The sequence below is a fragment of the Spodoptera frugiperda genome, chromosome 8, assembly GCF_023101765.2.
Source record: "Spodoptera frugiperda isolate SF20-4 chromosome 8, AGI-APGP_CSIRO_Sfru_2.0, whole genome shotgun sequence".
Classification (NCBI taxonomy): Eukaryota; Metazoa; Arthropoda; class Insecta; order Lepidoptera; family Noctuidae; genus Spodoptera; species Spodoptera frugiperda.
The window spans coordinates 9665100-9681091 of NC_064219.1; the positions used below are offsets into that span (position 1 = coordinate 9665100).

At 36.5% G+C, this 15992-nt stretch overlaps 1 protein-coding gene across 1 annotated transcript; it reads right to left on the reverse strand.

Moving 5' to 3' along the window:
• Nucleotides 1-744: 744 nt before the first annotated feature.
• On the reverse strand, nucleotides 745-15602 carry LOC118275719 (uncharacterized). Its single transcript, XM_050695667.1, has 19 exons — nucleotides 15228-15602; nucleotides 14693-14853; nucleotides 14232-14458; nucleotides 13843-13930; nucleotides 13264-13466; nucleotides 12342-12426; nucleotides 11986-12185; nucleotides 8506-8819; nucleotides 7578-7968; nucleotides 7190-7274; nucleotides 6505-6707; nucleotides 5830-5914; nucleotides 5302-5504; nucleotides 3547-3902; nucleotides 2652-3042; nucleotides 2491-2575; nucleotides 1961-2163; nucleotides 1633-1717; nucleotides 745-1061 (listed from the first exon to the last, which is right to left on the reverse strand). Exons 1-19 carry the CDS (start codon nucleotides 15512-15514, stop codon nucleotides 793-795), a joined length of 3921 nt encoding a protein of 1306 aa, XP_050551624.1. The 5' UTR covers nucleotides 15515-15602; the 3' UTR covers nucleotides 745-792.
• Nucleotides 15603-15992: the final 390 nt, after the last annotated feature.

Here is a 15992-nt window from a genome sequence, read left to right on the forward strand (position 1 = left end):
AAATAACACCTTAAACACTTTTTGGCTGGCTCTCTTTTGCATAAATCAGTCCAAACTAGCTGACCGCGCACTCATATAGCCTAATGGCTAGCGGCTAAATCTTCACATGGTATTTTACAGTCTCAGTCAATAGAAGACGCTCCTTGCTTTAATCGTAAAACTGGTGCTGCGTTTGTTCCTTGTGTAGCTCGTTTGAGTGCAGATAATAGCTGGCTTTAGTCTAGCGTTTGTTATTATTGTTTAATAGTTATTATTACCTCGTTATTTAGTATTAAGTTTTTGATTCAGTAAGGGTAGACACAAGAAAACACACCGTCTCGTCTTTTATCTCCGAAGTAGTAAGCAGAGCTGTACATTATCGCACGTAATGTCACGGTCACAGACTCCGTGCTATTACTGAGAAAAACCCAAAAAGCCTAGCAATAATTCATAGGACCCGGGAATCGAACCCAGGGCCCCTTGCCAGGCAGTCGCACTTGATGATTGAGAGATCAGCGCCGCATATTGATACCCGCAACACCAGAGGAGTCATAGGTGCCTTACCGGCCTGTAAATAATAGATACGCTCTTTTCTTGAAGGTTTCAATAGTTGCCTTAGTAACTTAGGTCATTGGTATTACTTTTAAGAATGTAGGTACAGGCTCATACACGGTACGATAATAACATCTTTGCAGATCCGATGCTAATTTAGACCTATGCCTCAAAGAGTCATTAAGCGCGTGGATATAAAATAAAACATATTAATTTAAAACTCAACAAAACTTAACTTTAATATCTACATTACGATACAAATCAATATTGCAAAAATTTCGCCAGCAACGCTGTCACTATTAATACAACAGATGCATTGACGCCACATCCACTACTCTGCAGGTAGCCAAATCTCTTAGCTTGGAAAATCAGTTCTAGAAGGGAGTCCATGACTTCTAAGTTATTGGGCAAGATCTGTTCAGCTGGAAGGAGGAAGCCATCCTTTCCAGTGTCTCTCAGTTCATAGCAGTACACCAATGGGACATTCAATTCTTCTTTAACCCAATCTATGCTTCCTCCTGTGGCGTGATCTGTGAAGGTAAGAAAGTATATGCAGTAATAATATGGCCGTCGCAAACCACCCCTTAACTATCTATTAAAAAAAAAACAACGTCATGCCTTTTATACCCGAAGGGCTAGGCAAACAATATACACCATTTATAGTATAAGTCCCATGCAAGAGGGGTGAGCCTATTGCCATATACTGGGCACAATTCCAGACTCCGTGCTTCTGACTGAGAAATGTTCGAAAAACCGAAAAACCCCAGTAGTACTTTGCCTGACCCGGAAATCAAACCCGAGTCCCCTCGTCTGGCAGTCACACTTACGACCACTCGACCAACGACACAGTCTATCTATATCTTTAACTAAATGTTATTTAGCATGACATCGATAGGCGGCGCTGATCGCTTACCATCTGATCGTTTGCTTAGATTAGGTTTTAGGTTAGGTATCTTAGTCACAAATTAAAAATATATAGATGAAGTAGATTCTTCATCTATTTTTTTACTTGCTCAGTTTCCTTCACTCTTCATTTCTCTTGATATACATAATTATAATATTTTAAAATTTACAATGCCTTGAATGATTTATGTTACTTACAAATCGTTTCAGCAATGTTTCCTGTCCTGTATAGGCTGCCATATCTAGCCGCTAACGCTCCCATGCCACGCGCACCAATTTGTCTCTGTAAAATCAAAACAATACATTACTTAGATTAGCATGACTGCTAACTAAGATATTAAAAACTATAAAGCATTTTTCGAATTTTAAAGTTCTGTTTTGCGCAGTGTATGGCTACAAACTATTTTATTCATTACGGGTCTCTATATTATGGGATTTTTGGTAAAAACTTTTAATAATATTTTAAAAGATATACTTTCCCCGTGATTTTGACCTTACAAAGAATAATCTTAAAAAAAAAACTTACAGCATCATGATAATTTGCTAGCGGTGTGGTGGTATTTCCAAAGGGTATCAACAGCATCTGACCATATGAGTGGAAGGACAGGTACATGTCAATCTTATCACCGATGGACGCTATGAATTCAGACAAAGATTTTGTCTCCGGCTCTGAGAAGGGTGCTGTACCCGCATAGTCATCGCGGGCAGGATTTGAGCTAGCACCTACAACTGTTGAAACAAAGTTTACCGATGATGTTAATTGTTTGAAATATAATAGCTATAAACTGCAAGTAACATTTAGGGCGGCCGTACACGGACGGCTTCAAACAGTTATAACCGACTGCTTGAAGCCGCGACGGCACGATGAACTATAGCCATTCATTCGCTGCCGTACACACGACTGCTCGAGCAGTCGCGAACACTTCAAGCCGTCAACAGCTTCAAGCAGTCGACGCCGACCGCTCGAGCAGTCCGTGTACGGCCGCTCTTATAAAAAAACAACAAATGTTTATAAGTATGCTGTCGATCAAATAATAAACATTACCCAATACCTACCCATCCAGTTATTATCCCAATTTCTGTTCAAATCAACACCAAAATGTTCACCAACAGGACGTCTATTCTTGCGCCACATTCTGAACTGAAAGTAAGAAAAACAGTTATTTATGCTATCCAACCAACCTATAAAGGCATATAATGCAAAAGTCGTGTATTACGTTTTCAAAACTCCAAACATAGCCATCAGGATTCGTAACTGGGAAGATGTACCAGTCAAAACCCTGTGCAGCAGCTTTTATCTCTTCATCATCTTGGGTTAGCAGCTCATTAGTAATATAGGTAACTGTAGCTGGTGATATCCATTCCCTAGAGTGAATTCCACCTTCCAAAAAGATCGCTCTTCTGCCTTCACCGTGAGATATTTTCAGACCTTTGATGGTTCGGTTTTCGTATGAAGTTCCACCCTCAATAACAGTTACTATATTAGGAAAATGTTTTGCTAAATCATCAATCCACGCGTTGATAGAAGCCAAATTGTAGTAAGCATCCCATATCATATTCTTTATATTGCCTCTTGTGTATGTCTTTATTACTTCTTTGTCTATTGCTCTGTAACAATTGAGAAAACCCTTGAAGAGCACAATTTGAATCAATGGTGAAATGTTTATAAAAACTTGACAGAAGAGTTTTGATAGGTTAATGTCTCTAGGGTAACAAGCCTGTTTTAATGTGGGAAGTGAATAAGGAAATGGTTAGGCTAATCTTTTTAAGCTATGCCACAGATGTCATTAAAATCACATTGAAAATGTTAAGGATTTTTTTGTTGTTATTACATACGTAAAATACGCCTAAGTAATGCAAAAATGTGTAGTTACAAAACAAAAATACGTAAAACTCTCGCGTTGGTTCACCTTGACGCTTACTTAGTACATTACATACCTCTACAGCTTCTTATACTTGCTACTACAGATCTTATACTTGCCACTACTTATATTATGACCAGATGCATGTTTTTTTTTATGATAATGATGTTATCGCAAATATGATGATTGAGATGTAACATTAATAAAATATTTTCATTTACTTAATTGTATCAACTAGTGATGTACTTACTCTTGAATATTGTTTCTACTGATTTCAAAATCCATGTCTTTAGTCTTCAAAATATTCTCGAAATCATTTCTGTCTTTGGGACTAGTCAGAACGTTCACATAACTAGATGGAGCGATTGGATCGTTCCAAAAATCGAACCTTGCGTCACTATCTTGTAAATTTTTAAGAAAATTAACTTGTTCCACATCTTTTAATACGATTTTGTAAAGAGTATAATTGTCGAAACGGAATTCACTCAAAGCATTTGGTACTGTTAAAACTAAACTGAGTATTATAAACCACATTTTTCTTTTTGATACTAAATTTTGATCTGCAATGGTCGCAATGTGCAATGACGACCGATTTAGACTAATGTCTTAATTGCCTGATTATTTTGAAGTAATTGTTCAAATGATTAGGGCCATGGCACCTTGTATTTGTAAGGTTATCAAGATAAAATACCTATATCTGCGCAATAAATTTCAGTAAGTGATTATAGTTATTAACATGTTAATACAAATAGATAACACAGAGATAGAATTTTGTGAAGTGTGACTATAGATTACGTTATCATAGAACATTTTTGGTTTATCATAATTATTATTTGTAAGTTTAGAAAATTAGCACAAGACATACAAATAATTCTCGTCACCGTAAGTTGACTGATCAAAAGTCCGACGGCGATTAGAGTAGTTGCCGACCTTTTGGTGGGTTAGGAATTTAAGGGTTGTTGGGGTATCGGGGATTGGGAAGATTTGACAATACAGTTAGGGAACTAGAATATTTACTGAATTGATTCAGAAATACTCGCATTGTTTTTAATATGGATAAAAAATGATCCATATAAGCCCTTAAAATAAAATAAGAAACGTGACATTCCAATAATCGCTGTAAACATAAATATTATCATTAATTAAAGTACCAACTTTACTACACGTCTTAAGACTAAATTGTTTTACGATCCTAACGCAATGCCTTAAGTCCAAAGCAATAAATTTATTTACAATCATACATGCAATATTCGCCGAAATAAAACGTAACATTAACGGCCTGGTTTGCGTTTTGAGTTATTTATTAGCTTCACTGCCTATCTTTTATCGGACTGCTGTAAAATACAGGAGAGGTCAGGAAAATAAAAGCGGTACTATAAATGTAGCATTACTTTAGTTTATAGGTACTCAGACATTTGCTGTGCTAATTAGAATTATTCCTGTTTGATGAATAGCATGGTTGAGTAATTTTAATCACTTTTTCGCTGAGTTTATGGCGACGGACTCGTTGGCTAACTTCTCGCTAATATGCCTGTTGAGTACAACGTACGGAAACTATATATATAATTATAAATAAATTGCGGTACGTTAGTCTCGCTAAAACTCGAGAACGGCTCGACCGATTTGGCAAATTTTGGTCATGAATTATTTGTGGAAAAGTTTAAAATGAGAGAAAAAATTTTTGAGGCGGTATATAGTGTGTGAAGTGGTATTTTTGCTGGTATTTAACAGAAGAAAATAAAAATTAGTAAATAGAGCGAAATCTTTAGTATGGTGGTTTCTGTCTTCAAATTCATCCGCGTATGATGCAGTGTCCATTACATTATTTGCTGTTTTGATTGATAGGTTAAAGAGTTCAAAAGAAAATTTTTCGGCACTATTTACGACTGTTTGCCAGCGTCTCTATAGATTACGGATAGAATAAAAAACAGATGGTTCTAAATTACATTTATTAACTACATAAAACATAATCTTGTTCAAACGTCGCTCTTTGTGCGTCTGCTTATTCTGGTCCCCGCATATACCCATATCGTTTAGCTTGGAACAATATTTCTATAACAGAATCCATGGTTTCTTCAGCCGTTGGCAAGATCTGGTCTGGTGGAAGGAGATGGCCAAACTGTCCTCGGTCGCGAAGTTCATAGCAGTAAGCTAGAGGGATTTTTAGACGTTCCTTAACCCAGTCAACACTCGTTCCTGTGGCGAAGTCTGTAAGTTATACAAGATTTTTTATTGATGATTTATGTAGATACCTTTTTTTTTCGTGACAAGGCAAAATCTTCAAAGGCTTAGCTTTTGGAAAGACTATCTAGGGAGTGTAGTTTTTAACGTGCTATAGATATCTTTTTTTGAGGGGAGGAGGTGAAACCACCCCTTTCCTACGGCAGTGGCCACTTACATGATGTTGATGATGATGATTGGAAATTCTCAATTATCTCTCACGCTCAAATTTTGACCATTAACTCGTCTCTCAATGAGGATTAATATTAACTCAAAGTATTATTATTAGTTAGTCGTCTTTTTCAATACTTACAAATAGCTTCAGCGATATTGCCAATAGTGTAAGGAGTACCATATCTGAATGCTAGTGCTCCCATAGCTCTTCTTCCGATTTTCATCTGTAATAAAAAACGGTATTTTTATGCATGGTATCAATATTTTTTTACTAATGAAAGGTAGGAGGTACTGATCATCTTTCACATTCAGTGTGCATCATCATCAATATTACATCAACCACAAGACGTCCACTGTTGATAAGCCTCCCCCAATAACTTTCAGATAGGCTGCTTGAAAGTAACCTTTATCTTGAGACTCCCTGCGACCTTAATCAGGTCGTCTAATCACCATATTTTTTGCCCCGTTGCCCCAACCATTAATTTTATGTTGTGTCATTGGTGACTTTACAAACATACAAATTCATATGCACATGTCACCCAGACCCAAAACAAACTTTTATGGATCACACAAAGTGTTGTTTCGTGTGGGAATCGAACGCGCTACACGTTGCTACAGTCAGTTGTCCAGCCACCGCGCCAACCGTGCAGTCATGACCTTGTGGATATCCACACACAGTATTACAGTTTAATCAAATCCAATATTGAATTCCAATTTTAAGACGTGCTCCATCGTAGGCCGCATCATCACTTACCATCAGGCGAGATAGCGGCCAAACGCCGGCCCATTTAACATAAAAAATATAAGTACTTACAGCATCATAATAGTTAGCCAAAGGTTCTGTAGTATTTCCAAATGGAAGGAGAAGAATTTGACCAGAGGAGTGAAAAGACAGGTAGAGGTCAATCTTATCGGCCATGTCTGTGATGTAGGCAGATAATGACCTGGCTTCGATTTCTGAGAACGGACCTGGACCGGCATAGGTGTTGGTACTTGGATCCAAGTTAGCGCTTTCCTCTGTGAAGTAGACAATAATAATTCAGTTTTTTTATATCTGATGATATTTTTAGCCCCGAAGGGGTAGGCAGAGGTGCACATTACGGCACGTAATGCTACTATACAATGTACACTAACTATTAACAATTAGTAATGTTGTAAATCCCATGCAATAGGTGGTGAGCCTATTGCCATATACTGGACACATTTCGAAAAACCGAAAAAAGCCCAGCATTACTTCGCCCGAGATATAAACCGAACCCGAGACCCCTTGCCCGGCAGCCGCACTTGCAAACACTTGGCCAACGTAGCAGTAATAATTAAGTATCGCATATTTTATAAATTTGGATTTAATCCGTGCAATGTTTTAAGTGTAGAAAAAGTGTGATAGGAAACCAAAAGTCTTCTAGCTAAGTTTTCGTTCCTTATTATCAAGTTCTTTTAATGACTAAAATATTATTAAATTATGTATTTCAGTGATTTGGTAGTAGCATTCTACTTACTTAGCCAATTGTCGTTCCAATTCCTGTTGAGATCAACGCCGAATTCCTTTCCAAAAGGACGTCGGTTTTTGCGCCATAGTCGGAACTGTAAATAAAGAAATTGAGTTTAATTATTATTGTTTTTATCACGAAAAATAGTTCTTACACTGGGGAAAGTATTTTCTGTGAAAATATTGTCGATGAAAAAAAGGGTAAATTTAGAATTTTCCGTTTTAAAATTTTAGGTAATATTATTTAAAATTTTACGCACAAACAAATTATATAATTTTCGCTATCTGGGGGCACGGTTGCCCCCGTCAAGTCGATAGTAATCAGTTTCTTATTTTACTATAAAGATTCCTACATTACATTCATAGCATAATTGCTAAAATATGGAAGTAAAACTTACACCAACATGACTCCAAATATATCCATCAGGATTGGTTACAGGGAAGATGTACCAATCAAAATCACGAGCAGCTGCCTTTGTCTCCTCATCATCACTGAACACAAGCTCGTTGATAATAAAATTGGTTGTAGCTGGTGCTATCCATTCCCTAGCGTGAATTCCACTTTCAATGAAAACTGCTCTTCTACCAGGACCATGGGAGATCTTGATACCCTTAATCTCACGACCTTCGTATGTAGTTCCACCAATGATTATGGAGATGGTTTCAGGGAATCTGGCCGCTAAGTCTTCCAGCCAAGCGTAGATGTCTTCTAAAGTGTAGTAGGTGTCAAATTCCATGGTCCTGATGTTGCTCCTTGTGTAAGTCTTCTTCTTCTCATTGTCGATTAGTCTGTAGGATTAGGTGTAAATTAATGTTTTTTTTTATTAAATTGTTAAATTTATTCGGTATTGCCAGCTGGCTTAGATAGGTACTTTAAATTGTCGAATTAGAGATCCTTTGTTCGGAGTTCGGAATGATGCTTTTCCACAAGCGATGTGCTATGTAGGTTTACTACAAAGATGTAATAGCTAAGCTGCGGAACTATGTGACCGTTTCTACTGATACTAAGGTATGTAGCGCAGCGAGTAAGATGTGCGATGAATATGCGCCGCCGCAAAGTAGCTTTCCGATGAAGATGCGCAGTTCGAATATGCGATGTATCGATAGTAGGGAAGCCATCCATAGCGCGCTTCTTTCCATATAAAAACGTAGCTTAGCTGAGGCCGTTTCCAACAGTGCTAAACTACGTGAACCAACGAATATGATTGGTGGAAGCCAACCGCATCCACAGCAACGAAGCATAGCACATCTTGGGTGAAAAAACACTCTTACACTTGTCACCACTCCAGAAATGTACATACTAAGTATGGATGAATCAATACTTACTCTTGAATATTTTCTTGTGTGATCACAAAATCAATTTTGTTAGAAGCCAAAAAGCTTTCCAGATCTTTCTTCAGTTCAGGTTTAGAAACAATATTCACATAATCAGCAGTCGGCACAGGGTCATCCCAGAAATCAAATTCAGGAGCAGCATTCTGCAGTTCTTGGAGATATTCGACATCTTTTAGATTTTTAGGCAAGACCTTGTAGAGAGTGTAATTATCGAACCTAAATGGTTCACTAGACACCACTACAAATATAATGGATATTAAATAAAATATTTTTAACGCCATTTTTGGGAGTCTATTAGTCTTAGACTACCATGGTCGACTGAGCGTTGATATCAGGCGGGACCATAAAAGTATAAAGGAATAAGATATATAGAGATAGAGGAGCTGTAAATTTTATGACCATTTATAGGGTTTGATAAATTTTATTACATTTAAGTAATATAGAGTATTTTTTGGTATTTTTTTTTTTAGTATGACCGTCATTAACATTGTGTTGTCTTAAAGAATTTTTAATTACTTACATCTGATAGTATAGTATTTAAACCTTTTATATGTATTTTCTCATGCCATATTATTGCCCATGTAGATGGGCGTGTCTTTTTCTAATTCTTTGTGTGCAGTATTTTTAAGATTAAGAGCTGTTTATTTAGAATAAACGTAATAGTTTGAAGAAGATGCATTTACCAAGGTGCGTATTACATTCTTTCTGCAATGCTTTTGTATTATTTTGTAGATACTTAGTCGTATTATCGATTATTTCTTGTCTGAGCATTTTTGACTACCTATAAGTAGTTAACTAGTACGGTAAAATGCTAGAATCATCTGCTCAATACAAAAATATTGTAGTAGTTCTTATCTTACAAGTGTGGGAGAGCCATGCTTCGGCACGAATAGACCGGCTCGACCGAAGTGATACCACAGCCTCCCAGAAAACAGACGTGAAACAACGCTTGCATTGTGTTTCGTTATGTGAGTGAGGTTACCAGAGGCCCAATTATCCCTCATCCCAATTTTCCCAATCCCCGATTCCCCATCAACTTTTAAATTCCTAACCCCTCAAAAGTAACGCCCCTGGTGTTTTGGGTGTCCTTGGGCGTCGGCGATTGCTTACCATTAGGTGATCCGTCTGTTCGCTTACCGGCTTATAACATAAAAAAATCAACACTTTAGTTAGGTATAGCTAAGTGAAAAATGGGGAAGTCAAAGTTCTAGTGACACCAGTCACCGGTAGCTTTCATGATGCTCAAAGGGATAATCATTATTCTAGTAGGTAACTTCAGAAAAATTAATATTTGCAAAATGTAAGGAATCTTTGAGAAAATATAATAATTATGTCTTTTTTTTTTGATAGTGTCCTTTGATATGTAAAAACAGTTATCTATAAAATGAATAACTATTAAAAATTATCATTTTACATATCTTTATGACGAGATCACCGCCTTACTAGTATTTTATATAGCACGTCGATAATTACAATTTTATCAATGTTTTGAGCAATGTGTTAGATTCGATATCGATCATTGTAATTTTTTTGTTTGAAATGTGTAAATAACATTTAGTATCTTGATGGTAAGTCTCGTAATATAGATTTTTCTAGTTTCAAGCTTCGTCCGCACTAGGAACATTTGTCTAGCGACATGTGTCCCCGGAGACATCGGGCGACGTTAGGCGATGTCGGACGACATCGCCGCTACATTGTTGATGTCTCTGGCGACACATGTCGCTCCACAAATGTTCCTAGTGGAGACGAGGCTTTAACCTTTTGTATCCCATGATATATAAGACCGCTATGGTATATACATATTACATGGTATACACGTAATACATGGTGTATGTTGTATAAAGCATATTATGTACTGGCTTCGTAAGGTTAAATCTGTAAATTTAAATTGCTTTTAACATATTATTATCAGCCACTGGTCCAATAATGCACAATGATTTTAATCAATTTTAATAAGCATCCATAGTAATTTTTAATCATTTAATACTTAATACAAATACATAATACTTACAACATTAATTTACTAATTAATACTTAATCTTTTACAAAGAGCAATCAGAATAAAACAGCTTTATTCATGTATCGGTTTTTATTCGAACAAATTTAAGTGTGGGAGAGCCATGCTTCGGCACGAATGGGCCGGCTCGATCTCAGTGATACCACGGCCTCACAGAAAACCAACGTGAAACAACGGTTGCGTTGTGTTTCGTTGTGTGAGTGAGGTTACCAGAGGCCCAATTCCTCCCTTCCCAATCTTCCCAATCCCCGATTCCCGAACAGCAACCCTTAAATTCCTAACCACCAAAAAGTTGGCAACGCACTTGTAACGCCTCTGGTGTTTCAAGTGTCCATGGGCGGAGGCGATTGCTTATCATCAGGTGATGCGTCTACTCGTTTACCAAAAAAAAAAAAAAAAAATAATTAAAACACGTCTTACTAATATTATAAATGTGTATGTTTGTGAGTTGAGCATTTGTATGTATGTTTGTTACTCAATCACGTCAAAATTGCTGAAGGGATCGGGATCACATTTGGAACAGGGATAGATTATGGTCTGGAATAACACATGGGAGTTTAGGATTTAGGTTTTTTTATCCCACGGCACCGTGGGAAAAGTCGCTGCCAGAAACTATTATTTAAATAAATATAACATTTAGAACAATAATTTGCACGTACTAAGTCACTTTTATATTCAAAATAAATAAATAGTAAAACATTTATTTGTAAAGTTATATTTAAGTTGCATTGAACACGTGACAATGTGACCGAAATAAACGATAACATTTCAAATCTATACTGTATTGATAATAAATTAATTTCGAAATCATTTTATAATCAGAAAATTCTCAAATAAATAATAACATTACAAGGCATCGTCTTGATAAAACACAAATATGTAGATTATCATGACTTTGTACTATCGATAAGATTTACAGTAGTACACTTTTTGAACATAGTGTTTATAATCCGGTGGCAAAGTTACTATTCACTGGGCGTTTTCATTGTGGTCGCTCGCGCCGAGTGCATGCGAATATCACCTTATAGCAGTCAATCTCCCGATAGATTTCAATCATAGGTAAGCGTCCACAGGCCCGCATTGTACGCATTGCATTCGCATATATCCGTATGACGTCTTCAGTACGCATCGCATGTAGGCATTGCTGATGATGCGATGTTTCTATACAAGACAAACTAAAATCCGTTGCGTGCGATGCGTACGATGCGGGGCTGTGGACGCGTACCTCATGGTGGTAAATCTAACTAGACTACCCCATTACACAAGTGTGTGTACAAACACAGACTCTGTTCTCTCTCACTTTCAAATCCCGGTGGGACAGCAGACCGACAAAACCGGATAGAAGATTCAATGCATTCATTTATTTGTCTCCTATCAAGACGACACTAACAATGGATAAATAAATAAAATAACAGATTTCTTACAAAAAAAACATAATACTTAAATATAATTTAAGATGAAGGAAGAACATTAATAAACTTTGCTTCTCTGATGATGGCCAGGAGAGAGTCCAGGGTTTCTTCACCTGAGGGTATGATTTGGGTGGGTGGCAGAGTGTACCCAAAGTTTCCAGTGTCCCTGAGAAGATAGGTTGCAGCCAGCGTAGGATTGAACCGGTACTTAACCCAGTCGACGATTGAGCCTGTGGCACCATCTAAGTAAGGAAGGTAATTCATTACATTTTATTCAAGAATACTGTTTTTTCAAGAATAAATTTTGTTAGAACTTTGCTCAATTAGCACTTCAATCAAAAATAAATGCTAACTGCTACTATATTGGGTTTAAAATTAAATGTCAAGGATGTACTAACCGTGAATATTTTTGGAGGTATCAACATGATATTGGGTACCGTAACGAACAGCTAAAGAACCCATAGCTCTTCTTCCAATGATAATCTGTGAAGTTGTACGTATTTGATTAAGACCTAATTAGAATTAAATCTGACACTTAAATGTATGATCTTAAGGTACAAGTTGGAAGTGGATGACATAAGGCAGCAGCGGACGACGTGTTGTCGCTTCTTGTCGCCACGACTCGAAGCACACTGCAGTTAGGATTTCGAACTATAACAGTGGCAAGACAGATCCGCGATCAGTACCTCTACCATGAATTTGAAGCAATAGTATTTGTCGGTAGTTGCTAGCGACGACGTAAATTTTTTTGTATGTCAAATTTTACAACGCCTCTACCGGGCACCTGTGGAACTAAAATTGGCACTGGTGACACTGATGTCTGCCGCTCAACGACGCGTCGCTAGCTTCGTGTCGCTAACTACGGAGATAATTTCCTAGATATACATAGAATAAGTAGTACTGGGCTGTTTCCGGATTTTCGAAAAATATCTCGGTAGTAGCACGGAGTCTGGAATTGTGTCCAGGATATGACAATAGGCTCACCCCCTATTACATGGGACTTTAACATAAAATGGTGAAAAGTGGGTGTACATTGTATAGCGTCATTACGTGCCGTAATGTGCACCTCTGCCTACCCTTCGGGGATTAAAAGGCGTGAAGTTGTGTGTGTGTCGCTGCGACACGCCGTCCACTGCTGCCTCATGTCGCTCGTTTCCAACTTGTACCTTTAAACTAAACTTGTAAACGTTAGTATAATAGTTCTAGATGCAGAAGAAGTACGAGTACTTAATAGTACATCATAAAATCAATGTTCCATTTAAACTGGTACTTCGGTATCCAAGTTTGTGTTTAAAAAATGCAATTTTAATGTCAACTTACCATCTCATTGTAATTGTACATCGGATCACTTGAATGAGCGAAAGGAAGGAGTAACTTCTGCCCAAAAGATCGGAAGGAGAAGAATCCAGTGAGGGAATGTCCAATGGTTTGGATGTAGTTTGAAAGGAACCTCGTCTCAGGTTCAGAGAAAGGACCGAGACCTATGTAGTTCTGAGCTATGGGGTTGAAACTTCCACCGCTTACTGTAAAATTGTAAAGAAAATTACTAAAAAATTCTATAGTTTCACAATAGAAATACTCAGAACTAGATTGTTGTCTGACTCATTAGATTTATCGGAAAAAGTGAGTGAGAGAAAAAATAAAAACCCTTTACAATACAAATCTTTAGAAAAACTATAATATGATAAATAGTAGATGGCAATAATAACATTAGAACTTAAAACAGGCTATTAATTACCATGTTTTATTAGTCTATCATGGCGCTTGCAATAGTGCCAAAATATCGGAAACTCATAGACATAAATAAACATGGTAAATATCCCGTCTTAAGTTATAATAATAGTGTTAGTGACCATGTCAGTTTAAAAACTTAGGTGACAATAATGATGGTATAATTACCTGCCCATTGTGAATTCCAGTTCTTAGATAGGTCAATACCGGCAGTGGTAGTACTTGTGGGCCTTCTGTTCTTCACCCAAAATCTATCCTAGAGAATTAAAAGGTGTTTTAGAAATAGCGTTACTTGTCTAAATTCTATGATTAAAAGTTGATGAAAGTGTTGCTTACAGTAAAATTATAGTAAATGTTTCATTTCAATTATTTCGATCAATTCTTCTTTAATCCCGTAATTAGAATCTTGGTGTAGGTTGATTATATACAGAAGATCAACTGACTACAGCAAAAAATAAGTAAAAATCTGGATGGTATGATACAATAAGCCAGAGAGAAAGAAATCAAGTCAAATCAACTCAAAAAATACAAGGATTATCAGATTAATTAATACTTACAGAGTCTTGAGAAAACTGGAATCCATCAGGATTGGTTATTGGGAAAATGTACCAGATGAATTCTTCAGCAGCTGCCTTTGTTTCAGGGTCATCGCTGTGAATCAGCTGATTAGCAATGTAAGTCAAAATGGTAGGAGAGAGCCAGTCACACCCAATTTCACCACCATGGAGGAAGATAGCTCGACTACTGTTTCCACGACTGATTTTGATACCAGTGATATCTACACCTGGAATAAAATAGTTTCGTTAAGGAAATAGGTACCATGTGATCTTTAAAAACTGATTGTGCTGACGAAAATAAGTTGATTAGGTATAGCACCTAACTAGTATTTGTAGCACTGAAATAGTTGAATATAACAAGAAATTAGTTCTTTAATCTTCGTAAGTGTTTCTGAGTTTTTTAACATCCTCTATTTGTAACAAAACCTGGAAGGGGAAAGCAGGTTACTATGAAAACTTACCTTCATAACTTTGTCCAATTGTGATCTTTTCGACAAATTCGAATTGTGCATCTAAACGGTCAAACCATGCGTAAATATATTCAGTTTTTTGATAGTTGGTCCAGTACAGTTCATCGTCTGCGTCACGTTTTTTACGGCTAAAGAGCTGGGCATCAAATGCTCTACAAAGAAATAACACTATATCAATAACGCCGTGTAGGAAAACATTTAAATTGGTGCATATAAAAGAATATACAGACTATACTATTATCAGTTACGTAATATTAGAATGAAAAATAGGTCTCTTTGTGGGTCATTAGCCATCATAAACATTAAAACACTAGGAAATCTGACATTTGACTATGCCATTACACATAAAGAAAGCCATAAAAAGTAGTAAAGCATATAAAAACATTAAGAGAGATAGCTTTCTCACAGTAGAAGTTCACTTTGCAAAATTATTTCGATTCAAACAAAACAACATGCGAACTGTAAATACAAATACCGTAAAAGCAAAGTAAAACATAGAACTACAAATCAAAGTCAAGAAACTTACTCCTGAATGTTCTCCAGTTTAAGTTCAGCATGAATGCTGCGTTTCTTCAAAGAATGTTCTAATTCTTCCTTCAATTCTGGGGGAGATACTATGCTCACAAACTCTCCGACTACGCTAGGAGGAGTCCAGAAATCATAACCCTTATCATTTTTATACAAATCCTTCAAAAATTCCAAATGTTCTTCATTTTCTGGATGAACTTTGTATAGTCCATAGTTATCATATCTCACTTTCTCTGCACCTACTATTACTAGTAAAACACTAAATAAAATCAGTTTCAAATACATTTTTAATTACAACCTATTCAATTTAGGCGTCAACTGAAAGTATTTCATTAACGATACTCGCATTATCATCGTCGTGTTCAATAGTCTAATCTTTAAATTTTAATTTGTCATCTTATTTTTACGAAATAAGTTCGGTTTTCGTTTGGCCGTCTGATAAGTTAATTTTATCGTCATTATTCTTTTGTATCTAATCGAATTATGCTGTCTAATCGGTGGCGAAATGATAAATTGTTTGATTAGCATTGATATACATACCAGAGTACCGTCGGTACACGGGAATTTTAATTCTTATTGATCGCATCAACAACATATTTTTCTGATCATACCTATTAAAAGAATACTTATATTCTAATGAACTCGTTATAATAGGGGTTTTTTTTTTTTTTTTTTTTTTTAGATGACTCTTGTAGATCGCTTTTTAAATATTAGATACGATTTTTTTTTATTTTCTTACGGAAACAAAAACCTTTGAAAATTT

Excerpts from the sequence above, each read along its gene's own strand:
- LOC118275719 (XM_050695667.1), bottom strand. The coding sequence starts at position 15,514 with ATGTATTTGAAACTGATTTTATTTAGTGTTTTACTAGTAATAGTAGGT. Across the intron at positions 5,505-5,829 it reads CAATATCGCTGAAGCTATTT|ACTTCGCCACAGGAACGAGT; the intron begins GTAAGTATTGAA and ends TATAACTTACAG. Across the intron at positions 2,164-2,490 it reads TTGGGATAATAACTGGATGG|TTGTAGGTGCTAGCTCAAAT; the intron begins GTAGGTATTGGG and ends TTGTTTCAACAG.